Source organism: Citrus sinensis, chromosome 4 (assembly GCF_022201045.2).
Source record: "Citrus sinensis cultivar Valencia sweet orange chromosome 4, DVS_A1.0, whole genome shotgun sequence".
Taxonomy (NCBI): Eukaryota; Viridiplantae; Streptophyta; class Magnoliopsida; order Sapindales; family Rutaceae; genus Citrus; species Citrus sinensis.
In genome coordinates this window covers 18,396,190-18,423,648 of record NC_068559.1, presented here as the reverse complement: position 1 = coordinate 18,423,648, position 27,459 = coordinate 18,396,190, and the positions used below count along the sequence as shown (strand labels likewise).

The window sequence follows — 27,459 nt, the reverse complement described above, 5'->3', positions numbered from 1 at the left end:
TTTATGGTCCTTTTGTCCTTCTGATGTGGTATGGTTTGGGATAAGGGAAAGTTTTGTCAGTACTACCCTTTTCAGTTGTTGAGCAAATTTTATTGGTCCCTATTTTTGGTATTGGGCCGAATAAGCTTCGTTGGGACTTATCGAGGGACGAAGATTTTTCTCTGAGGAGTGCTTGGGAGTTTATACACGGATCTCGTATCTGGAATGAGGTTTTATCTTTTATTTGGCATCAACATATTCTTTCACGAGTCTCTTTTTGCTTATAGCGCATGTTGTATGGTTTCTGGCCACAGATAATGCCTTGTGCTTAAAGGGTTTTTACATGATTTCTCAGTGTCATTGTGATCGGCCCATTAAGATTGCCAAACACTTATTTTTAGGCTGCACTATGGCTCAATAGGTTTATCGATTTTATTCAATGATTGATCTTCCATACCTTTAGTTTTTTGTCTCTCTTTGCTTTATTTATTCATTGGCAGTTGTGCAGCTTTTCTTACAGACACATTTGAGTCTAACTCTCATGCTTCATCTTGTGGCATTTCTGGAAGTTCAAAATACCTTCCAGTTTGATTCTATTATCTTTAACTTGGACGCTGTTATTTTTTGAGTGATTACTGACCTCAAACTTAATAGTTTTGCTTTTGGTTTTAAGCTATCTCAGTTGAAGGGTGTTTTGGATATTTAAATCAAGGAGGGTTTGCGAATTATTCTATCTCCTTATAGGTCAATTCGATTGGTTTCCTAGTTGAGACCGCCACTTGGGGTAATGAAGTTAAGTGTAGATAATTTTTCTCTAGCAAATCTTAGTATGTCTGCTGTTAGTGGTGTTGCCTGATTGTCGAGGAGTGGTGTTAGCTACTTTGGTTCCTTTTTAGGACACCAACCCATTCTTTTAGCGGAGTTGATGGTTGTTTTAAAGGATTTGGATCTTATCGCTTAGCTAGGTTTTTCTTCTATTAAGGTAGAATCTGATTCGGCCACTGTGGTTTCTTGGGTTATTTCTCATGGCTCCGTGTAGTAGGATTTTACTTATCTCATTGGCTGAGTCCAGGCATTGTCTTCTAGCATTTCTATCATTATTAGATATGTCTTTCGAGAAGCTACATCTTCTGCAGACTTCATGGCCAACTAAGCCCATACTCATCAAACTTATTAGTGATTTTTCAGTCCCAAAAACCTTCCAGTTGATTTGTTTGGCATTCTTCATTTGGATGCTTTTAAGATCTCACATGTTCGACCTCATATTTGCCTTATTGACTTGGATTTTTTGTTTATTGTTTTTTTTCCTTCTCTTGGGAGTTTTGGTTTATATGAGTCCCCTTCCTTATGTGTTTTACCTTTAGTTGATTTATACTTGGGTAGAGGTCCAGCCTAAACCCCCACCATCTCGGTAGTTTACCAAAAAAAAAAATCTAAAAATGAGGGCTAGAGAAAGAAAGTTCTTTTTCACAATTTTTTTTGCTTTTTTTTTAAATTAATCCAATCCCAAGTGCTTGATTTCATTAATTAATAATAAACTGCACATATTTGTTTGGCCGAAAAGCTCCGCAACTTAAATTTTGTTTGATTGATTTAGATTAAACTTTATTTTAATGTTTTTATTAAGCAACATTGAAAAATTCAACCAGATGATATTTCTAGGTTAATGATGTTTAATGGGTTTATTTAGTAATTACATTAGGATAAAATTTGGTTATTAAGAATATATTTGGAATTTAGGTGATTGTTTGAAGAAAATTTTTCAAATTTCAATAACATATTTAAAGAGTAAATAAGTTTAAAAGGTATTTTAAGGGTCCAGCTACCGTGCACTTGGTGCATGGTACCCCACATTTTGTCCATATATGAGTTGCCCATTAGATCTAACGCAAAACTTGTTTCAACGGCATGGATGTATTCTTTTTAGTTTTTAACATTGACATCCCTATTGTTTTTCAAAAAAGTAAAATAGTCAAAAGTTTGACAAATAATTTTGGATAATTTTTAAATTTTATATTTTTATCAATTAATCTAATTACTATTAAAATTAATAACAGTTTAAGCCCAATATCTTGAAAAAATATTTAATACATAAAATCTTTTTTATTTTTTGAAAATAATATAATATTAATTTAATATGTAATAAATAATTTAAATATATAATTAAATTTTAATTTATCAATGATAATATGACCAAATGACAATATTAAAAAATTTCATAATAATCAACTATGCTTTAGTATTCAAATATAAATAATAGAAATATACTCTTTAGTGTAAATAGTAGAAATATTTTGGACTTATATATTAATATTTCAAAACTTCTAATGTTTTCACTTTTTGACAAAAAAGAGGGACTATAAAATAATTTACAAAAAAATGAGGTACCGTGCACTTGGGACACCGAAACTTTATCCTTATTTTAATGAATTCAAATATCCCTATTCTTTTTAATTTTTGTTGGCGCAAAATTTTTTAACTATGCTTATTGGACTTATGAGTATGTTATTAAAGCATAAATTTAGACTCGTGATTGTAATTTTACTAATATTAAATGCCACTTTTCAAGTGGTCATCGTATCCAGCATCTTTAGAAATTGAGATTCTCAACTCATTTTATATTTTACTTGCCTTATTGATTGCTTTTTTGTAACTTGGGCAGAGGGTATCTGAACCCTTGCAACTTGACAGGAGTAAACAAATAAAGAATAATTTGTCCTCAGAATCACCAACTGTAGCTCATTTTATTTTGGAATCTCCACTCTTAACTATCACATAAACACAATAATTAGACACTTTATTCTTGCTTTCTCCTACTTGTACTTGATTTGCAAAATGGAATCATTTTCATTATCAACGTATCCTCAACTTTTTCCTTTGGTATATATTATAGGGTTATTTCCACCTAACTCCTAAATCTTTCAACATTTTTCACTGTGCACCTAACTTTTTTGACATTTTCCACTACACACCCAATTCCGTTAATTTGACTGTTATTTTTAACGGAACTATTTGAAAGTTAATGAAATGTCTGAAATACCCCTTATCTTGAATTAGAAAAGAATTAAATGAAATAAAATGTTAATCCAATTATTAATATTTACATTAAAAATTCTTAATTAAAATAATTAATAATAATCCCATCAATTAACTTATCAAATAAATTTAATTTATCATTATCAAATAATATTTAGGGCATGAACTTCTAAAATTGCCCTTTGACCGTTAGAATAAACGGTCAAATTAACGGATTTGGGTGTGGATTGAGCATTGTTGAAACATTTGGGTGTGCGGTGGAATATGTTGAAACATTTGGGGGCAGCATGGAATTAACCCTATATTATAATAACAATATATATTATAATAAGAATCAACCTGCAGCTTCTTTTTCTTCTAGAAAACTCAAAGCGTTCATTCAAACTCCAGTTTTGGCTCAAACGCACATGTTCAACTTTTTGAATCAAAATTATCTTATCGTGTCTGCCTGTCTGTGTCTGTCCGTTTAGGCAAGTTGTGTTGGGTTTGGACCCATGTAATGATAATTATATCTAATCTCACCATGTAAAACATAATAGTATGTGAACAAAAAATAAAACAAAATAGTAAATGGGTGTCACTCAAAAGCGAAATAAATGCATAAGCGTTGCAGATGATAACGTTGTTGTCATTTGATATGTCATTGCGCATTGCAATCTTTTTCTTTTGACGTTGGTTGGTGGAAAAGGATTGATGACACAGATTGGTCCCATTCTTGCACAATTTGTGGCCACAAAACATTTTGCGAACACAAGTTGCAACAGACATGTGACATGCCGTGTGGTCCGTACTCAAGCATTCAAATCTTTGCAATGCTTTAACCTAAAAATTGAAGTGGACGAACTAGTTGAGCTAATCCCTGCCCTTGTACTATATAAAAAGGATGTACTCATTTATCTCTCTCTCTCTAATCTTCGGTTTAATGCTAATCTAATGTTGAAAAACTTGTCTTGAAATGCTCCAAACTCGAAGGGAGGACTTCTCAAGAGATTATTCATCTTTACCACTATTCTCGCCCAAACACACTCTTAATTGCGGACGAAAATATGAATTTTAAAGACCACATGGCACATATACTCTCATAAAACTTTGTTCGATCAGCTGATTTTATCCATTCATGTTAAATGAAATTAAAAAGACTCGTCCTCGTAATTTAGGGCAGGTCGTTTCATTTCTTTTCCCTTCTTTTTATTATACATTGGAAATTTGTGGTCCATTTCTTACTTAATTATGAACCATGTTCATTGTTTGAGAGAAATGAGTATAAACCACCCCCAAAATTTGGAAATTTATAGCAAACTTTCCTCATTTCTTCCTAGAATAAAACTTCATTTTCAGAAAAATAGAATGAACTTTGGCAATTTATATTTTAATTCCGAGAGCTGACTTGATAGAAACTTCTTAGCAAATACAAAGTTTGGGAGTCGGTCATTAAATAAAAATACAAAATCAAATCTTTGAACTTCAAATGTTTAAAAGAGCTCGGAGCTGAACATAAAATGGGCATTGAGAGCAAGCCGAGCCACTGGAGACCTTGCAACAGTTCTATGATTTCTCGATTATTATTGATAGAGAACCGAAGACCACAAGAAGATAAACCGGGGACATCTGATTACGCCAATGCAACAACACAAGCAGAGAGCCACGCTTTCATCATAATTTCTTATCAGACTTGTTCATGAGAAAAATAATACTTTTACACAGAATCTGAAATCGGCAAAACTCAATTCAGAAATAATCAGCCTACCGACACTAATTTTAATGTGAATACCTAACACTGTACGGAGAAAAAATATGCTTCAACCACTTCTTTATTTTTCATTTTGCACTGACTGTTTCCATTCTTCCGATTTTTTTCTGCGACTGTACAATTGAACTCTTTTGCGTCTGCAAAGGTCATCTTGCATTCATGAATGAATTCCAGGCCAGCAATGCTGCCCCCACTGCAGGCTCCACCTAATGTCAATACAATAAAACAGAAGCCATGGATTTTGTGATATATGTATGTCCATATATAGTTACATGTGCACAAAGAAAGATAAAAGGAAATCTAAAACAAACACGTTATACATATTTTAGTCAGACAAGGGAACAATAAAAATCAGTCTAACAGGTGGAACAGTCACATGTTTCAATTTAAATACCTGCCCTACAAGTGAGGAAATGGGTCATCCAAGAAGATTTCACATGATAACCATAAATATATGAAATGACTATAACCTTGCACTTAAAAAGCTTAAATCAATAGGTGGCTAGCTATCACAAGGAAGTTTCCACAACTGCCCCTCAAGAATGTGTTTCTAACATTACTCTAGAAAAGCTTGATGCTCGGCAGTCAGTACCATAAAAGCTATCCCAAGGTGAAACTCCAGTTGGAAAGTCACACTGAATAGGACCTAGAGGCTGAAACTCAATAATTAGGGTTATTTGACAATCAAAGTAGGTGGATTAAAACAAGAGATTTGAAATATAGACCATACTGTATTCATTTCTGGTATTCAGTGCAAGTTGAGGCACATTCTCTTTTAATGCAAGATAAATGGTGTAGAAGAAAGATGAAAAACAGAATCTAATAATCATACTGTGTCAAGAATTTTCTAGGTGGAATAAAGAACCTAACTCTCAAAAGAATGGTAAAGAAACCAATGTTCATATACAAAAACAGACAAGATAATACTTGCAACTAATTTCTCTAACCTTCATAAGCCTAGAAATGTGCTCTTATGGACAGAGTGGCTGGTCATCCAACCCAATATTAAATCATATGATATTCACATTTAGAAATGCTAAAAATAAGAATCTAAATTATCTTTAAAAACGTTAAATATCAGCTCTCCCGAAAAAAAAAAATAAAAAAGTACATATTACAAAATTGCAAGAGTTGCAGAAAAGTATAGATCTTATAACTTGCAACTCCAGGAGAATTTCCTAAACCTATCTCAGTGTTAAAATTGCAAGCCAATGTCTCTAAATGGGACCACACAACTTAAAAACACAACCAAAAACCAATTCATATGAATGACAGAAAAAAACTATCTTGAATTAAGAGAAGTTGGTATTCAACAGGAACCTCTATTGCAGATCACATGCACCGTACTCTCCAATCATGCCTTCTATGTCTCGCTAATAACTAGTGCTCTACTGTGCTTTCCAATTCTAAATTAACACATACTAAAACTTTTATTTGTAAAATTCAAGTTCCAGCAGTTTAATAGCTTCTTAAATTTTCTTTTCTTGATAGCTTGTAACAAGCCCAAGGGTATAACTGTATCCTACACAAGGCTGCACCACAACAATTAGCAGATGCTTGATCACATGAGTGCCAGTGAGGCCAGATGCATACCTTCGGTCTAATTGGAACTGCTCCAGGGTAGTCTCTCAAGATGCATTTTACAACTTCTCTTCCTATATCCCACCTTCTATTAGCTTCAAGAACACCACCAACCATGACAAGAGGAAAAGAATGTTTTCCATCTACATTCAAAAAAATTTAAAATTAGCCCAACCCACCAAATAAATTTACAGTAGATCTATCGTAGATAGACTATAGAGATACCCATTGTACTTTTTTAATGTAAGCAGTTATCCAGTATTACTTGCAAGCATAAAGTATCTGCACCAGATTAATAAACCACTCATGTTTGTCCTGATTAACCTGTATCAATAATATCTAAAAGCTGTACATGGAATTTGTACAAGATCCTGCTAGTAGAAAGAGTATACAACAAAGTTGGTTCAGACAATATGTTGAACATTTCAGGATTCATCAATTCTTATCATAAAGTCAACTATGCTGTATACTAAAAAGCTAAGCAGGGTTACAAATGCAAACCAGATTGGTCATATTGACATTCCAAATGCATTCCACAATCTTGCTATAGTATATTTATGTAGGAATATCTATCTACTGCAGAAATAACTAACTAAAAACCAGGGAAATATGTCAAATGCTTTATGAGGGCAAAGAATAAAGGAAAATCAATATTTATGAAAATATAGTACCAAGAGAGGGACTTTTTCTTTCAAAATTTTAGTATATGTCACACCTTCTCCAGACAAACTAAGTCTCTGAACAACTGCTTTCACACTTAAAGCCAGCTCTTCTACAGAATCTTGCAAGATCTTATTCGCAACTTCATCACCTGCCTCTGCACATGATACAACAACTGGAACAAGTGCAGCTATCCGAGCCCAAGAAGGATCTACATAGGTCCACCTAAATACGAATGAGAGAATGAGTTGTGAAACATATCATGAGAAAGTTTAATCTATCGAGTTAAGCAAATATTAGATGTTACAAAAGAAAATTTTAATCACTTATTTTGCAACTACAAAATGCCTAAGGAGTTATCTACAGGACACATCATTCTGCCTAAACAAATTTTCAGATTAATTGTTCCAAAAATGATAACCAAGCACTTAATTGGTATCTAGGATCAGAAAATGCCTATTACATCATTTTTTCCCACCAAATTATAATCAATATTCTAAAACACATATCAAACAAATAAATGGGTGCACGACAAGAAAAAGAAAGGATGTGTAGTAACATGAGCATGTAGTCCAACAACAATAAAGGACCATAGACATGAGAAGTAACAAAAGTTATTAGTTTTTATTGAAAGATGGGAGAAGTACCTCGTACAAGAATAATGAGATAAAATTATAGAGGTAACCAAAAAAAAAAAAGACAATATAAAGGAACTTTACAGGAAGTGATGTTTGCCAGGATACCTTCATTAGAGCAGGGAAAAAAATTAATACAGACACGAGAAGATTTAGGGTAACAGAAAATCACTCCTCGGTAAGGTAGAAGGTTGCAGAAGTGGTTTCAGAAAAGGTGGAGAAAACAATGAGAAGGCTAAAAAATTTTGAGAAATTGAATAAAGAGGAGGGCAATACCTCATGGATATATTTACACTTTGCAAAAGCAGCAACTGAGGCAATTGCTCACAAAAATGTTAATTAATGAATCAAGATTCACTTTGGCCTATTTCTCCAAAAACTAAATGAGAAACTGAAAAATGACAATGAGTGCCAAAAACGACAGTTTGTTACCGCAAGAATCACAAATTAGTGAGTTTGTAGATCATATACCCGATCAGTTCATCTGGAGAAGAAAGTTCAAGTGTACTTAAGATATTAGATGTAAGCATTGTATCTGGGCCGCGTCCATCATAAGCCCTTATCACTGCAGTTAATGCCTGTGCAGCTATCCCATATCCACTGCCAGTGAACAAAAATGCAGTTTGCTATAAGCCACAGCATATATAGCTTTACATCATATACAACATAAAAACGCACATTTTTAGAACAGCAGAAGAAATATTCTTAACAAATAAATGAACAAAAATTGCACTTATTCACAAGTCTTATCTTAGTTTATTACCTGTTAGGTTATGATCTTTTTGTGGGTTTTCCTTGATGTGGGTTAAGTTTTGTCATTTAAAAAGTAGCTAAATTTATTCCTAATTCTAGCAACTTTAGGAATCCAACTCCTGATAGATTATTCTTGATAGCATGCTGAGGTACTTGGTTTATTGTTTAGGATGTGGAAGCTGAGTGTTCTTGTATCTCTTCACCTACAGTACACTTTCATCTTTTTAACTTAATTTCTTTCAAACCCCGACCAACTCTCAAACTCTCCCTTTTCTAAACATCTGAACTTAACCTACAATTGCCACCCATACATGACACTTATTTTAGAAACTAAAAATGAAGAAAAATTATGATACTCATTGTATGATGAATTTTCTGATCTAGCAGTACTTATTTACACTGTCACATATCCATACTCTTTGAGAAAGTTTTATCCAGCTAAAACGAATCAAACTCTCCTCCATTATCTGTCTCAATATTGTAGGAATATATTGAAGTTCATGGATGAGAAGGCCTCACACCTAATGATAAAGTCAAACATCGGAAACCCAAATATGGCAATACATCTTGACCAAAAGGGTCATTTATGAGACATCTCTTGAATTTCCATTTAAAAAGTTGTTAAAAAGGAAAAAAAATCATTCTGAGCAACCAAAAGATACCTTCCCCAATCACCTAGAATAGGCCCTGCACCAGCAGCCCGGGCATCTCTACCATCTTCTGTAAATCCATAAGCAATGGTCCCAGTACCAGCAATTAGAACACATCCATGAAGCTTTCCCATTGTTCCACTCGCCAAAGCTGCGAGAGCATCATTGTGGACATACAACCTTACGTTACCAGGAAATATGTCTCTGCACAATCAAAACATTGAATATTCATTTACGTCTATCAATCAAATATTCAAGATGCCTGCAACACCTAGAAATGTTATAGGCGCCATAGCTGGTGCAAAAGAAATGAACCAAACCCTTTTCCTTTTTTTGTCCATTGAAGATAACAAAAAAAATCCATATCTTACCACAAAAAGTGAGGTAAAAACTGAGGCGCACAAGTGAAATTGATCAATTTATTTTAGAAACAATTAGATCGTATCAATTTATTTTAGAAACAATTAGATCGTTGCAATAAATTTACTTTCTGGGTTAATTTGAGGGGGAAAATTACTGATTTCACCATCAATATGATCACAAAAATTTATGGAATTCCACGAATGTTTCAGTGCTTCTTTCGATGGAAAAGGAAGAGGAATTCAATAAGCATTTCTTACATTTATCTTCCAACAAAAGACTCTAGCTCCTATAAACATTTACTAGCATCCCTAAAATATATGCATCACAGATCTACAAGGAAGAAACATTTTTTATTAGATTGCTTGATGTGACAATATAAAATAATATACAATCAAAGAAACCCGGTCCATAACACAGAGACAGATCTTAAATACTTAGTTTACTACTAGACTAAAGCCTAAAAATAATTCCAAGAGAGATCTTAAATACTGAACCAAACCCAATAACTGAGGCCACCAAAACCAAAGTCAGTACTTGCCAAATGAGGGTTGAGGAATCCTCTGCATGATGGACAATTCTTAATGCGTGTCATTTTACTTCTTACGGTATGGGCTGTCTTTATTATTATTTGTTTAAACCATATCCACCAAAACCTTATTCAGAACTTGCCAGATGACCATTTTGCCATTACACTTCTATCAGATCTCCCGTTTCTCAGGCACAATTTGCCTTCCATTTGTTGGCATCAATTCCTCAAAAGACTTTCTGATTGGCATAAGGGTGGCAACCATAGCTACTGAAAAAATAATCCAGTACATCTTAGGGCCTGAAATTATGACTCTTATTCTTTTGTTCTACCCTGATAAATGATGCATTAGCAGCTATAAAAGCCTTCATTGCTTTGCACAGGATTGTTCATCTCTTGGTTTCACATAATTTAATCCTTCGTAAAATATAAGATGTATGTTAACATATTTTACAGTCTATTGTACCAAGTTACCCTAAATCCTTTGTGAATTGTATTTCGACATATTTTACGGTCTACTCTACCCTGTTACTAGTAGTAAAAAATTTGTATCCATTTTTCATGATATCATACATGGATTAGATAGAGCATGGTGAATTCTTCAAAAAAAAATGGTGTCTGGTAGGTGAGATTTCAAGTAAGTGTTTCCATAATCTTCTTCTGTCCGTTAATCACACAAAAAACCAGTTTCTTATTAGGGGAAAAAAAAAAGGCATATTCCCCAGTTCTCTATAGCCCAACTTTTTTTTTCACAATATTTTCCACATTAATATAGCATTCAATTTTTTCTAAAGATCATCCAATATCCAAATCCAATTTCTAACAGTATTAGAACTACAAGATGTACTTTAGAGAGCAGACCTGAGCCAGTTTAATATTCTTTGCTGATCTGTTGGATGGTTAACACCAGAAACCGCAAGACAAACAGCTCGAACAGCAGACCGATTGGAACCTGACTTCAAAAGTGCATCTGCCATCACTTTCTCTATTGTCTCCCTAGCAGCATCTTCTGTAAAATACAAAACAATTGATAGTCATGAGAAGAAATTGATTCATAATACACGCTCTTTTTATATTTCAGCCATCATAATGCAACATAAATGAGATTTCTATACCTTTGTTAGCAGAAACCTTGTCGAAATACATCAAATCAAGTGCATCGAAAAGATAAAAAGAAGTACCAAAAACTAAAACAACGATTTAAAATTGAGGATAATTAAAACTTAGAGGATAAAGGAAAGAACAACTACAACAGTTCGTTGACAATGATAGCCCTAAAAAAGAAAATAAATAAATAAGTAAGATAATGAAAGTTCTCAGAAACTCAATAAAAATGTGTAAATTTCACACCTCTCCAATGCAACTCCTATATTTCTGAGCTTAAAAAATTAACTTAAAACAAAAGGTAGGGGAGCGGACAAGCCAAAATCAATTTTTTGGCCCCTTATCTTCCCCAAAATTCGAACTCAGGTGGCCAGCCAAACAAAGCTGTTTGAAAACCACTCGCCCAAGTCCTTACGGGCAGCCTACAAAATTAACTTGTCCCAGCATCTTTTGGCTAATGTATCACAGAACTAGGCAACTAGCACCGAAAATCAAGCACAATGACATATATTACATGCATCAGCAATGCACATAGCAGCAGTAACACAATTACAAATGAACTCGGACCGAAATGCTTACCAACACAATCAAGAAAATCCCACATCTCAAAAGCAACCAAAATTAAAAAAAACGAATTGATGATTACCGCCAACGCTGTTGTGATTGGAGCAGCCGGCAGCTGCCCGGGCAAGAACGGGGAGAGGGTCGGGCAGGGGGTCGGACATGGAAATGACGGGCATGCATATGCAGACGGTGGAGGTGGTCCCACCGTCCAATCCCAATATAACTTCGCGTCCGCCGCTCTCCTCCGCCGTCTCGAAATCCCAGATTTCCCCATTCCTGTATCTCTTCATATCTACTGTTCTGTTCTGTTTCTTTTTTTTTTTTAACCCCAAACAATTCCTCCGACACAACACACACAAATAAAAATAAATTAAAAGGAAAAAAAAAAAAGAAAGAAAGTGAGAAAGTGAGGTTTCTGGCTAATGGAAATGGCGAGCGTTTGTAACTGCGATTGTGTGTGTCATTTTGCCATATTTAACTAATTTCTATTAAATCTTGATTGGAAGATGTTTGAATGTGGAGTATAAATAATAAATAATAAATTAAGGAAATTGTTCGGATTCGGACGGCAAGATGGGGCCAAATGCTCCTGGTTGAATTCAATGTATTTTCTTTTTCTTGCTTCGGAGAAAACTTTACGATAATCTGTCAGGAAAATGGAACTTATGCCCTTTTTTCTTTTCTTTTTTTTTCGAATTAAAATTTAAATGATTTATCATATCATTAAGATATTTAGGGCTAATTTGAGAATAGTTTAATTTTTAAAATAATTATTATTAGTTGTATTGTAGAAATAATCAATTTTGAAAAAAACGGTTAAGTGTTTGGTAAATTTTATTTTCAGAAGTAGTGTAAGTTTTAAAAGTAATTATTTGTATTTAATAAATTTTATTGTTAAACTATTGTGAAAAATAAATAATTAAAATATACATAATGTAAAACTTACTTATATATATAAAAATATGTACATACAATACTTATAATTATGTATTATAAAAATTTTAAATAAAAATAATATTTATACTATATTAATTTTATTTCTTTTATTTTTATCTTAAGACAATTGAGAATTAAAAAATCAACTACAATTTTCAATAAAATAAAATCAATCAAAGTATAGGAAAGTACTGCAAAAAAATAAACGTAAAAAATGTAATAAGCTACAAAAACTCAGCCAATAGGCCTGTAGTCCATTGGTGTGCCCATGCCCTCAACAACCTTGAAGGTAAGCATGGGTTCAAGTCACAGCGCAGGGTTAGCATTGGGACTTGGTCTTCTTGTATAATGGAAGTTAATTGGCTCTCCATATTGGGGTAGGATCGATTTTTCTCTAATATTAATAGTGAGAGTAAATCTCTCTTCAATTTAATGAGAATTGATATTTGGATTGTGCTGTAATAGAATTACTGAGAATAAGTCCCAACAGATCGATTTTCCTCTAATATTAATAGTGAGGGCAAATCTCTCTTCAGTTTAATGAGAATTGATATTCGGATTGTACTTTAATAGCATTACTCAGGACAAGTCCCGACGGATTTCTGATTATAAATATCATGATTGTAATATATGAGTATAAAAAAAAAAAGCTACAAAAACTCAAAAAGAAAATAAATAATATATTGTCATGCAATATTATATTGTCAAGTCCCAACGGATTTCTGATTATAAATATTAAGATTGTAATATATGAGTGTATAAAAAAAAAAGCTACAAAAACTCAAAAAGAAAATAAATAATATATTGTCATGCAATATTATATTGTCATTAAACTTGCGGCAATATTATTTGCATAGAGAAATTTTGATGTGATGTAAAACATGAAGAAGAAATAGAGCAAACAAAACGTGAATTGTAATAAAAGATCATTAAAATATTAATTTTTTAATTTTCTTTCTAATTTAAATAATAATAATTTTTTATTTAGGTAATAATTGAAAAGATATTTATAAAATTATATTAAAGGATAAAATTAATCCTCAAAATCAAAATCTAAAAATTATTCGTTTTTTGTTTTTCAAAATCAGTTATAGGAGGAGTTAATTTTAATAAAAATAATTTTTTTTTTACTAAACACTAAAATTAACTTTTAAATTTTTAAAATAACTTTCAAACCTCTCAAAAATAATTTTAAAGAGGTCCTAACCTCTCTTAAATTAAAAATAGTCAATTAAATAATTTTGTAGGAAACAACTCGCTTAAGTTTTAAGAGTAACATAATAATAAAAGCATTTAAATAATGTAACTTATGTTTAATTTTTATCTTATAATGAATTTACGACTACTAACAAGTAATCATTCGAATCGAAATTAACTAAAAATAAAATAAAAAATGAGAATTAAAATAATACTTAACCTATAAAATCAGAATAAAAATAAATGTATTGCCATTGATATGTTTATTTTACCTTAGAATAAAAAAAATTACAAAAATATCCTTAACTTATTATTATCACTATTTTTATTATTTATTATATGATTATTAAGAAAATTATTGTTAATGATAATAATAGTTATAATTTTTTTCCTCTTTTATTTTTTATTATTGTTTTATCTAAATTCTGTTTCTTTTTCCTTTTCTCCTCTTCTTCTTCTTCTCTTTTTTCTTTCTCTTTTCTGCAAATTCTTCGTTACTTCTTCATCAGCCACGTCGATTTCATCTTCTTCATCAACATCATTATCATCACAATTTCTTCCTTTTCCTCCAGTCAATTTCGGTTCTTCATCTTCATCAACATCAAAATTCAGTTTCATCTTCATAATCGTCATCACTCAGTATCCTCATCTTCATCATCATCATCATCACGATTACATCATCATCATCATTATTGTCATAAAAAATCATCACCATCAACTATCTTACTATCAATAATCATCATCATCGATTGGTTCTTCAACGACGACGGAGATGCTGACCATGACAGCAGCGACAAATCCGACAGCGACGGAGATGGGTTGCAACTAGCGAAGGTGCTGCCGCCGATCGTTTCTTTGGGTCCAGGTGATAGAGACGCGATGGGTTAGTCGGCTAGGTTAAAGATTTCGTGGGTTTTTCCTTTTTTCAATTTTTCTTTTTTAATTGTAAAGAGGGTATTTTGGAAAAATAAAACAGACGATGAGGATAGTGAATGGAATTCTGATTCCTAAGCTCCTGCTGCAACTAATCAAACGCGATTTTACGTAGGTCCCATTTAGAGGTGGTAAAAATATCCGCTCGGTCCGGATCCGGACCGTACCCAGACGTTGCGGGCCGGGTAATATCTAGTCTGGGTATGAAGTCGGGTCGGTCTTAAACATTACTTGATAAACCCGAAATCCGGATTTATTAAAAAAAATTATAAAATATATATTATTTTAAATATTTTATATTTATTTGACTTATTTATTATACATATATAAAGTTTTAAACAATTAAAATTTATATTTTTATGTCAAATTTTATTGAAATAAATTTAAAACTTATAAAATTACCAAAAAATAAAAAATATATATACATAAAATATTAAAAAATATAAAATTCGGGTACCCGGATTAAAATTCGACCCGGACCCGGACCCGGACCCAGACCGGTTGCATCCGGACAGGGTCCGGTCATGGCAATACCCGGACCCGGCCCGGGGTTTTGCCATCTCTAGTCCCATTCCCAACATCTGTTTTAATGTGTAACCCTAATCTTAAAGGCATATAAACTGAGAGTTTATATGAGTCCAAAATACTTACCATTTTGCGATGGTTTATTTTTAGAACTTAGGAATTGCTATGTCACCAACTCAACAGAAAGCACTAATGAATTCAGGCATGTGAAGAATTGGGTGGCCGCGCTGGCATGAAACAAAAATATCAAATTTTAGTCAATATTCACCATCAATTTTCTTATTTATTTATTTTTGTATACCCATTTAGTCAATAATGCCATTTGTGCTTTTTAAGCCCTCAGTTTTGCAATTTTTTTTTTCACCGACAGTTAATTCTGTAGACTTTCAGAGTTAAGAAACCATGTGATTGAATTTGAAGGGTAGGCACAACAAATACATTTATGAAGAAACAAACATGATATCATCACAAAAATATCATTAATGATTTGTAACATACTATTAACATCAATATCTATCAGCAATTTGACATTGTATAGGTTTAATTTAAATTCCTTTCCTCAAAACTTGAGTGAAGACAGTTTTTTTTCTCACAAGTAGAGTTGACGTCTCTTAAATATTAAAAAGAATTAAAATTTAAATAATATTATATAAAATTTAATGTAAACTGATCTCAATAATTATATAATTATAAATATAATGAACAATATCCTTATAAAAAAATGGCCATCATACAAAACATTGTCGAGTAATGTAAGTTAAAAACATAGCTCTCTACTCTCTTAGCCATCCATTAGTCACACTCACATATAAGTAGGTTACAAGGAAGAGAACAAGAAACAAAAACAAACCACCAACGACAAGCACCAAATATCAAAACTTTTATTTACTACTTAATGCTGCAAATTGTCTAATGTCTGGTTGTCCAATTATATAATGGACATAAAAGTGACAATACACTTTCCCCACACAATGTTTCACTCTCATTTCGAAATTTTTGTTATTACATAAATTTTGTTCCAAGTTCAAAATGCTATAGGTATATGCCACACATGGCAATTTATACACATTTGCCAATTATTCAACTGATTGGTCAATGGGAAAATGGTTGTTTTTCACAACATTCCCCTCACAGCCAGTAGTCAAATGGGCAACAATGTGTTAGCTAGATCAGTCCCAGTGTTTACATAAATCTACACCAATATACTACCATTACTTTCTAGTATAACTGACAGCCCTCTTTTTAAGTTACAGACGGGAGATCAAAAATGGGACAGAAATCGGGGTTTCCTCACCCATTACTGGCTGGAATAAGTCCAATTCCCCATAACGCTCCAGAACACGCATACGGCAGTCCTCGGCAGCCATCAGTCCAGTCGAGAATGCACCATGAACAGACCCTGGGTAGCTCATGCTTGTTGCCTCGCCGGCAAAGAATAGGTTGTCCACTGGTATCCTTAGCCTTTCATACAGATCATGGGATTTGCCTACTGTATCGTAGCTGTAGGACCCAAGCGAGTTGGCGTCTGTGCCCCAATGAGAAACAAGATATTGGATCTGCATAAGTTAAACATAATGTTAATTCTTTGACAATTATGTATTAGCAAATATTTTCAAACTGAACTGCACACAACTCAAGCTGGTATTTATGTGTATTAAAACAAGAATTACCGGGGAAGATGCATCAGGAAGGATCTTCTTGAGTTGCGTAAAAGCAAAATTAGCAGCAGCTTCATCGGACATTTTCTCAATGTCTCTAGCCAACTGCCCGGCAGGCATGTAAACAAGGACACAGTGACCTGTTGCCTTGTGAAGATTTAGAAAGTAGCTGCACCCATATGATGTATCTGAAACCACCCCCAAGAACTCCACATTTGGCCAAAACACTTTGTCGAAATGCATTATTATTTTATTCTCAATGCCCACACCAAGGTCATCAATGGCTGCTTCCTTCCAGTCAGGGAGCCTAGGTTCAAACTTGATGGTTCTCGCCTTCAACACACCAAGAGGAACAGCAACAACAACAGCATCTGCAACAAATGTCTTTCCACCTTCTACTGTTACCTTCACTCCAATATAATGCCTTGTTATTTTAGTAACCCTGGAAATAAATCAGATTAGGACATGAGCTAGAAAAAAGTCACAATATAATGAAGGGCACAAAAAATGCAGAGAAAATAATGTATACCTGTGGCCTAAGCGAATGTCAAGACCTTTGGCAAGGGTGTTTATAACCGGTAGGTAACCCCGAACCATAAGCCCATGACCCCCAGGAAGCAGCTCTTCCTGTATATACGGTAGGCAAATACTAACATCTTAAAAAATGGGTGGAAAAAAAAAATCCTAAAACACAGCAGAAAATATTGCTAATTAAATTGAATCATCCAGGAAGCAATTCTAGCAACAAGTAGTTATAATGTACTCACAATTATCACCAGATAGAACCATGATCTCCAAGTATGTACAAAATGGCTTCATTTTCTTTTTTACCCCCAGTTATCTATTTGATGAATCAACAAAATCCAATTGTATTTTTAAAGTGCACTGCTGCAAACTCAGGTGACACTATATCCAAGTATAGTGTAAAATGGCTTCATTTATCTATTTGATGATAAAATGGCTTCATTTTCGTTTTTACCCCCAGTTATCTATTTGACGAATCAACAAAATCTAATTGTATTTTTAAAGTGCACTGCTGCAAATTCAGGTGACACTAAAACCATGATCTCCAAGTATGTATAAAATGGCTTCATTTTCTTTTTTACCCCCAGTTATCTATTTGACGAATCAACAAAATCTAATTGTATTTTTAAAGTGCACTGCTGCAAACTCAGGTGACACTATATCCTAGTGACATTCCAGAAGTTAATAATATTCTAACATGCGAGAAGAAAAATGAGCACAACTACCTAATAATATCATAATATTACGTCAATCAAACCACTGAATAAACATCTTTTTGATAGCTTTTAAAATGAAACTAAATTTAATTCACTATACTATTAGAATTATGAGACAACAGATCTGATTAGCAGTACAATTTTTATCTACTCCTTTCCACTATATGCCAGAACCCTATTAACACACAAATATGCAAGTCTACAAAATCTCAATTATGAAATTAAGCTTGCCTTATCCCATGATTTAAGTGATATTGTCTCAGCATCTGCAGCAAACCAGCCTTCCATTCTGCACAAGTACCATTGAAGTACCTTATGGGCAAGCCCCTCCAACCTGCATGTTAAAACCAATTTCAATAAATCAAGCAGCTTTCGCTGTAAAGAAATGCCAGGAAGAGAGCTTGAAACATGCTCAAAGAACCTTAATTCTGGCCTCCTATCAAAAACAATAGAAATGGCGCGTTGTATGGACATGTCTTCATCATGTTCTTCTCTTACTTTGTCCGTCTGCATTTGAGAAAAAAAGTGGCTCAGCTAATACGCAATGTGAAACAGAACAAAAATGGTTTACCAAACGCTAATTTGCTGAAAGAAACGCACAAAATCCTCAGTGTCGCTAAAAAGCAACACTCCACTCAAGCCTTAGGTTTTATTTAGTATTGAGATGCTATAGCTTTTAAATTACAGCTGCCGTGGAGAAAAAAAAAGTTGTAACTCTCAAACAAAAGCTAATAATAGTAAATACAATTTTTAAATAATAATATTGATAAAATTATTAAAGATATAATAGATTTTTAATCATACAAGTGTATAATAAAATTAACTTAGCTTCCGGGCTATAGCAGCTAGTGTTTACTAAACACTTTAATGCTGTAGCTTTTAAGCTACAAGTGCCCAACCTCAATCCCAAACAAGTCTTAGTAAAAAAAAAAAAAAAACTCAAAATACAAATCTATAAAGGTGTTACATCATCATTAAATTTGTCAACTTGTGACAACACAACTCATTAAGAGAAAAAATGGAGAACGAAAATCACATGCCTCTTTCAAAATGCTTTCAAAAGCTTCTCCAACCTTTGTGACTAACTCCTGAGGAACTTGATTCCCATCCATATCAAAGAGCGCATAACTGCAAAAAGAATATACATCCTCAGCAACGCCATACATTAATTGCTTCCAAATTAATTTGAAAAAAAAAAGATTCAGCAAACACAAAGGGAAATTTGTACTTGGAATTTTGTAGAAGGTAATAAGTCTAATAAAGATACAAATGAAACCTTGACACAATCACAGAAGAAGGCTTCACAATGTAATAAGTGAAGGACTTCATAAGTTGGGTTCAACAATGATATTGAATGGCCACAAGACAGAGTGATTTTGAAAATTCCTGTTATTCTATGAAAAATAAATATTTTCTAGTTGGAATCATCATCTCAGAAGTTATGGATATAAAAGGAAGAACTATAGTTTCCAAAATTATCAAGAACTCTCGGGAGTTTGACCAACAAACCCTTTTAAAACCATAATAACATCTCAAATTTAAATGCATCTATTCACTTCTAAATCTGAGAATCCTTAAATTTCAGTAATCATCCTGCATATAAATAATTTAAACAATCAACCTTTACCCAGATGTTATTAATTGACTATTTTCATTCCAGGATAATGAAATTAATAATACAAAGACGATCAATACAACTGCCAAATACACCAGCTACGCCTAACATGTGGAATGGGTGCTCAAGGATGTTGTGCTCACAACCAATACAAATCATGTTCGTATTCGGTTGTCTAGCAACTTAATATCCCAAACCTAGTAACAATGAAGCCAGATTGTTTTTATCTGGCCATGATCATTTCAGATTTATAAAATTAATTTACATATATATCTAGATGATTCATGTTTGGATACAGACGTCTCACAATTTGACAATCCAAAAGTTCTTATCACCATAAAAAATATTATAGAGTTATGTATAGCACATCCTCTTTATCAATGGTGAAAGTTTATCATCTGTTCAAGTGCTACCAATGTTCTTTTTATTTTCTCTTTTTTTTTTATATTAAAAGTATCTCAATATGCGCACCGCTTCAGAACTGGGACCGTTTCCGTACCACACAATTTTGATAGTCAGGAAACCCAGGTAATAGAATATCAAGAGTAGGTAGGTGACTTCAAGAGGATTTAAACCTGTGAATGTTGGTTGGCAACTAGGACACATACCATCAACCCTGCCTTTGGGATCTGAAACAAACATATGTTTTTTGCAATAATAGTTCCAGGTGAATTTTCTACCCATGACAACCAATTAATTCAGTTGGGGTCAGAATTTACCACAAATTGGCCTGAATCAAACTGACCACCACTGTCTTCAAGACTCTGCTGTGGATTTGAATAAGAACAGAACAATTTTACAAATGAATCCAATTTCTCTTGAATGATCATTAATCATCCAATATGCATTACCAGATAAGATAATAATTACGATGTCTAATCAGGCCTTGATACCTGAACACAAATTTGCGTTGGACGCAGCTATTAATGATGCAGAATAACAGGAAACCAGATCAAAATATACCAGGTACATGAAAGAAAATTTGACAAATCTTCACCTTTCTAAATCATGGTCATACAAGACTGAATTGTCACCACTGGTTCGATACAAAGGTAACCCTAGTCTGCTGATCACTGGTGCCAAAGGATTCTCTTGGCAGACTCCATGCAACCTGAAATATCAATATTTAAGATTAAAGCTTGCAACATTTTCAAACAAGAGGGATTAGCATTTCTGGAGAAAAAGGAAGTCGTGCAATTACCATGATGCACCCAGGTCAACTGGAAAACCAAATGAATAATCAGTATGAACTCGACCACCAACTCTATCCCGAGATTCCAGAAGGACCACCTGAACATGCAAAATTGAATCAATTTTAGAAACAAAACCAAAGAAAGCAAAAGCTTAGTAGTCCATATCACGATGACTTTGGGACTCTTTGACAATAGCACATGACACCCATTGCACAAAAGCCACGAACAGAATGGCATGAAAGGGCATATCTATGGATGATGGTAAGCATCCTTCAAATCAAGAGATTAAGATACAAGTAAATTTAAGTAAACTAAGCAAGTAAAGATTTTTCATTCATTAAAGTGCATGCGCAATAGTTGAGGTGGAAAGAACAAAAGAATTGCCTCAAAAACCAGGCTAACTACAAAATTCCTAGCACCACCAAGTCAGGCTTTTTCAATCCCAGTTCTTTATTTTCTGTTTATTAAAGAAAACCATTTTCTTCTGATGATTTATGCAGTAGTTCAAACAGTACATTTCCCTACCTAAAATTTAAGATGGCTTAATAGTAATCTGGTCAAATATTCAATACCAAAAATTCAGCTCCCTTTAGCATGTAAATTTTACCAATTCAACAAACACAATGACCTTGTCCTTGCACTACCGAAATTCCGTAACCTCACTTGTGTTTGCACCTAAAAAAGTCTAAAACCCAAGTGAGGCGCCAACTGCCAAGGACCCGAACCTCTCTCCCTCTTGTATGTAAACCAAGGTTCAACTATTCAAACTCACTCCCCTTGGGTTTTCCTAGTAAATACGTTATGTTCCATATAATATATAAATAACTAATAAAAATTGATTTTAAAAAGAAAAAAAGTTTAAATAATAATTTTTTAGACCTTAAATGAGGCATCGTGGAGAGCACGCGCTGCCGCAACTCCAGCCATCCCAGCGCCGATCACAATGACCGATGGCGACCTCGCCTGCCCTTTCCCCGCATTATTTGAGTAGCACAGAGCTGCACAATAGCACAAGTCACAAACAAACAATTAGCATTCAATCACTTAATAATTCAAGCCTATCAAAAGCTGCCACGCGCGTTCAACTAACAAAAGCTCGCGATCCAGAAACAATAACAGTAACAAAAACCACCGACAAATATTAAAAAACAAATACAGAAGAAGAAGAAGCGAAAAGCGAACCTCTACGCAGCTGGCGATTACTCCTGCTTGCAGAATCCATGGCTTGATGAATATAACACGAGACGATTACTACTAAAGTTATTATTTGAATTTGAATTAAAATTATTAATTAAATTTGATGATATTGACGATAACGATAATAATAATAATAATGGCTCGGTAGCTTTCTTTTCAAATTTAAATAAAGAGGGAGGCAATTGAGGGGAATAATGAAGGATAAAAATCAAAAGGCACGTTATGAAATGGTTGGAATTCGAATACAGGAAATAAAAACCCAGCTTTCCCAACCAGCTCATGCAGAATCCTTTTTTCCGATTTTCTCTAATTTCACCAAATCAAACGCCCAATCGAACACCACTCAGCCTCCGGATGAAAATTTGAACCAAATCTGAGGGTACAACGGTAATCTTATCGAATAGTACGAAATTTCAAGAGAGAGAGAGAGAGAGAGAGAGAGGGACCGGTTCAGGTTGGTGAATGGCGATTGTGATCAGCTTGCTTGTGCGGGTTGGCTGTATTTATAGAGTTTCGGGATTTGCCAACTAAACGCAAACAGCGTGTACGCGTCTGTAAACGCGCGTGTATGGTATATATGTAATCTCTGTTTCTAGTTGAAACGTGGCGTGATTTAGTGATTTTTTTATTTTTTTATTTTTAGAGGCTAAGAACTTTTAGATCCCTTATCTTTTAGGAAATAACAAATCGGGATAGAGTTTATACTTTTTAATAATAGTATTTAGATAATAAATTTTAAATATTTTAAATCAGACCCTTTTTTAATCTATTTTTTTCTTATATTTTTTAATAGACTTTAACGGGTGTTGTTTAAATTATTATATGGATAACGTTTAATTTACTCTTCATTTTTTTCTTATTAAACAAAAAAATACATCAATTTATTATTTGTCTAAATTTCTAAAACTAATTGAAATTAACTCTCTTTCTTCGCTTTCTTTCTTTGGTAAACTTCTCCCTCATGCAGCCGCTTGTTATCTTCTTCTATAATTTATATTTTCTTTGCTTCCTTAATCACAAATTAAAGAAAAAAAAAGGTGGCTGGTGAGAAGGCAATAAAAAATAATAATTAATTAAAAAATAATTTTAATGTCCACCAATCAGTCAACTACTAAAACAATGCATTTTTGTGATTAATTAAAGAAAATTAAGAGTAAGTTAAATTTTTCTTCACATAATAAGTTAAATTATATAAATCAAAATCTCTTTAAAACGTTATGAAAAATTAGATTATGAGAATAAAAATATTGGATGAGATTATTTTAATTTAATTTTCACTTAAAATCTTGGTAATAGGGTATGTCGGTGGGTGCACTTACTGGAATTTGAAAAAATGTACAAATATTACATTGATTCCAATTTCCAATAGACCTAAAACGTCATGTTCGAGAACTTTCTCTTTGCCCCTTCAAAATTTAATTAAAAAAAAATGTATTAACGTAAGGATTATTTGATTTATGAACTTTGCTGAGAGAGGAAATTCAAGTCTGACTAAACATTTTCACTTCTTTGTGTTTCAAGCGAAATTTAGGGGATACAAATGTCATTACGGAAGGGAGGTGAATCTGCTGCCTGAACCGTACATAGTAGAAATTAGAAACGCAACCATTTATTTATTTCCTTATTTATTTAGAATGAATTTGGAATAAGCACACATTTTGCAGTGCATTTTGGAAAATGAATTGAGTTATACGTCATATGCCAGCTTTTTTTCATTTTCGTCCAAGTCCAACTTCATTCACGTGTGGAATGTAATAATATATCATTTAAGAATTATGGCTATTATTTTGATTAATATAAGTGGATTAAATATATCCCATATTTAAAATAGTATAATTACAATCAACGAGACAATTTGTGTGGAAAAAGTTAGTTCTCAATTTATTTAATTATTTATTTTGATAACATAATGTGTCGATAAAAGTATCATAAATCATAGGAGACTGTGTTGATTTCTTTATGAGCCAAATTTAGAAGAAAATATAAGCAGAATGTCATGTAGAAAAACCTATTACGGTTTAGTAATCGATCATTTCTATTCAATTGAATGGTGAAAACTATGAGCTAACACTGCTCTCTTTTAATTTTCTTGGTGGTTGGTGAGAGAGGTTATAATCCATAAACAGCTCAGTGTGAATCATAAGAAAATGGCAATACTCAATTTTAAATTTCTTGGTTGTGGATTTGAGAAGCTGAAACATCAATAAGGTTTTAAGTTTAATTTTTTTTATTATTATTTTTATAAATGTCAAGAGGTTAGGTCAAGTTCTATGTAACCTTTATTTAATGAAAAATGACTAATACACCCTAAACCTTTAGAAAAAGGAATATGGAACTCCATAATGTTAAAAGAAAAAAAGATATTTAAACCTTAATTTGTTAACGGATTCGGTTTGTTTAAATAATTAAAAGGTTAATACGGTACATCCTTTACTAATAACTAATGAATTTACTAAAAAAAACCCTCATCCAAAAATTACAAAATTCAATCGATTATTAATTAGAGAAGCTCCTCCCCCATCAAAAAATCACAAATCCTTAATAAAATTCCCTAACCTTCCACCACAAGCAGACCCTGCTACTCATGCCTAGCCGCTGCTCGTGCTGTTGCTTCTGGAATCTACCAAAATGTTGATGATGACAATGAACTATATTCATCAAATGATGATAATGAAGGCATAGCACTTGTTGATGCTGAAAGTGGATCAAATTGGGATGACGACAGAGTGGATGTTAGAGTCATTGAATTTCTACCGAAAAATGATGATAAAGAAGAAGAAGAAGAAGAAGAAGACGACGATGAAGATGAAGAGTGACGCGAACAACAAAATTCCAACATTATTGATAAACAGCAACATAAACACCCGTTGATGAAGAAGAAGAAGAACAAGAAGAAGACATTGAATTTGAAGATGAGCAATTGGGAAAAATACAAGAGATTGAGACTGAAGCTGAAGTTTAAGTGTCTTTAATACTTGGAAATGTTTCCTTGTTGATTTTGGGAATCGAAGACGAGAGAAGAAGACAGCTACTATTGCTCAATTCTTCTTTTTAATTTATTTCATGTTAGATTTAAATTTTAATTTTGTATACAGAAATTAGAAGAGACCCAATGATAATGAGGAAGAAGACATTGAATTTCAAGATGAGCAATTTGGAAAAATTGGATATTAAATTGAATTTCTACGGTAAAGTTTCAAACTTTAAGAATAAGGTTATGTTTGTAATTTTATTAATAATTTATCGGTAAATTGGGCAGGTAAAAATGTTGACTTATATGTTAGAGGAAGATAATGATAATTATAAGTTGAAAATAAATGTTCTGTTAAAATTAATGGAATTCACTAATAAATTGGAGTTTAAATATCTTTTTTAAAATCTTAAAAAAATTTGTATTTTTTTTTCATAAATGTTTGGTGTGTATCAATCTTTTTCCCTTATTTAATAACATCATAGGAATCTCTTCAAATTTGTTACTTAAAACATTTATGGTGAAAAACCTCAATAGCTTTTAATATTCTTTCGAAGATTAAGGTTATTACTTTATCTAGGTTTATCCATATTAATTTTAATTCAATAATCACGTTAGATCTTATTTATTAGAGAGACAACACCAATCAAATGCTATAAATATAATGACAATTTTTTAATATGTGATGAAAAAAAAAGTAAAAGGCAAGAGCCAATAAGTCAATGAGCGTTAATTTTTGAGGAAAATGATATTTATCCCCGTATGACAAACGCGAAGTCTTGAATTGTCAAAAAAAATCTCTCTTTTATTCAATTAATTTTTTTTTTTTTTTTTGGTCAGGGCCTAAATAGGAGCTCATTCGGCGAGTGCGTCAATGCTCAAAATTTTATCAGTCATTGTTAATTTGTTACTTCTAAAATATCTTTCAGATGTCAAGTCACTGTGATACTAACTTTTCATTCCAATTTTGCAACAAATCCATGCAGTACTCATCTTTTAACAACCTTTTTTTTTCATGATTGCAATCGTGTGAAGGAAAATTCCTTATCTACAAATGAAAAAGAACATATGCATCAATTGTCGGGTTTGGGGCCTTTCAGTAATTTTGCACCAAAAGTAACGGTAAACGCTCACGGTCATGGGCGTTAAGGGGAGTTAGATGGTTGACGGTTGGATTGTGGGGTACTGTCAACGGCGTCGTTTAATGGGGGCCCCCCCGTGTGATTAAAATAATTGAATACGAAAACGCTTTTCGCGTGTGCTAGTTGAAAAATGCAGTGAAAACGACGTCAAAGATCGTGATTTATTTCTGTCCAACCACGTGTGTGTTGGTTAATTTTTGATATCCATTATCGTACAATTGGATTAACGTTGCTATTAATTAATTACTCCACTAATTTTTTGTTGTTGAAACTTGAAAGAATTACTCCGCTAAATTAGCAAGACGAATTAAATGAAAACACTAGTACCGAAGTTGTAACCGAGTTACTGGCCATTCAGCCAAGTGGTGAGTTGTAACCCACGCATAGTTCGCCAATGGGCTCTTGGCCCATTTGACAACACCCGGGCACTCAGGTTAGAGTGCATGGATTGTCCAAATGATTAGGACTCGACTTCTTTCTAAATTAAATTTAGTGGACGTTGTAACTAGACCATATTTGAATCGGTAGAGTTTTGATTATAATATATTAATATGTAGTAAAAATAATAATAATAAAAACACGCTCAATTTAAGACTTCACGAATCGAATAGAGTAAAATTTCAAACTAATTTCAACAGATTTTTAAATTATATTACTATGCATATTTATTTAAAGTCCCAATAGATGTAATCTTATAATATATATGCAGATTATACTTAGTTAAAATAAAGTCGAGAAAGAGTTAGTTGTGGTGTTGTGTGGATATCATTTATCTTTTTGTTTTTAAGCAATTGCAAGATCAGCCGATAAGGTGATTTAAAAAAAAAGGGATAATGCTTGATGGCGCGATTGGGGTTTTTTTTATTATTATTAATATTGTTAACCAAAGTTTTAAAACTTTGTTGTATTTAGTTGAACTAAATAAATATGTTCATTAAATTAAAAATTGTACTTAAAAGCACCTTTTCTATATGTCATGCCGCATTACTGAATTTAATTTCTTACTCTTTTACCACTTTCATGCAAAATACAATGCATGACGCCTAATAATGCTATTTATTAATGAAAGCGTATGCCTTCAAATATAATTTAGAGCACCACCGGTTTTTTTTTTTTTTGGAGAGAGGAGGGGGGGGTGTTTTATATGTGATTTTTTCTAAATGTCGTGAGACAGCGATGGCTCTTGTTGCATCATATTCATAGTGGCATCAAATATATCAGCTATCAATATCAAGCAGTTAAAGAATAGA

The 27,459-nt window shown here is 32.9% G+C and overlaps 2 protein-coding genes across 5 annotated transcripts; both read right to left on the bottom strand.

The window, feature by feature from the left end:
• Window positions 1-4,541: 4,541 nt before the first annotated feature.
• Window positions 4,542-12,256, bottom strand: LOC102627579 (uncharacterized). Of its 2 annotated transcripts, XM_006484945.4 has the most exons (7): window positions 11,684-12,252; window positions 10,795-10,942; window positions 9,057-9,248; window positions 8,113-8,241; window positions 7,062-7,231; window positions 6,359-6,489; window positions 4,542-4,971 (listed from the first exon to the last, which is right to left on the bottom strand). In XM_006484945.4, the coding sequence occupies exons 1-7, from the start codon at window positions 11,889-11,891 to the stop codon at window positions 4,912-4,914; spliced, it is 1,038 nt and encodes a 345-aa protein (XP_006485008.1). In that variant the 5' UTR covers window positions 11,892-12,252; the 3' UTR covers window positions 4,542-4,911. The 2 variants fall into 2 exon arrangements, with proteins under 2 accessions (XP_006485008.1, XP_024957003.1); XM_025101235.2 differs by lacking the exon at window positions 9,057-9,248 and having other exon boundaries at window positions 11,684-12,256.
• A 3,797-nt stretch (window positions 12,257-16,053) lies between these two features.
• LOC102627867 (polyamine oxidase 2-like) lies at window positions 16,054-22,580 on the bottom strand. Of its 3 annotated transcripts, none has more exons than XM_015532285.2 (11): window positions 22,082-22,580; window positions 21,779-21,897; window positions 20,908-20,996; window positions 20,704-20,817; window positions 20,426-20,473; window positions 19,132-19,219; window positions 18,513-18,598; window positions 18,323-18,425; window positions 17,380-17,477; window positions 16,863-17,292; window positions 16,054-16,748 (listed from the first exon to the last, which is right to left on the bottom strand). In XM_015532285.2, the coding sequence occupies exons 1-11, from the start codon at window positions 22,119-22,121 to the stop codon at window positions 16,440-16,442; spliced, it is 1,524 nt and encodes a 507-aa protein (XP_015387771.1). In that variant the 5' UTR covers window positions 22,122-22,580; the 3' UTR covers window positions 16,054-16,439. The 3 variants fall into 3 exon arrangements, with proteins under 3 accessions (XP_015387771.1, XP_052295522.1, XP_006485011.1); XM_052439562.1 differs by having other exon boundaries at window positions 20,426-20,470; XM_006484948.3 differs by lacking the exon at window positions 20,426-20,473 and having other exon boundaries at window positions 22,082-22,579.
• Between the last annotated feature and the right edge of the window lie 4,879 nt (window positions 22,581-27,459).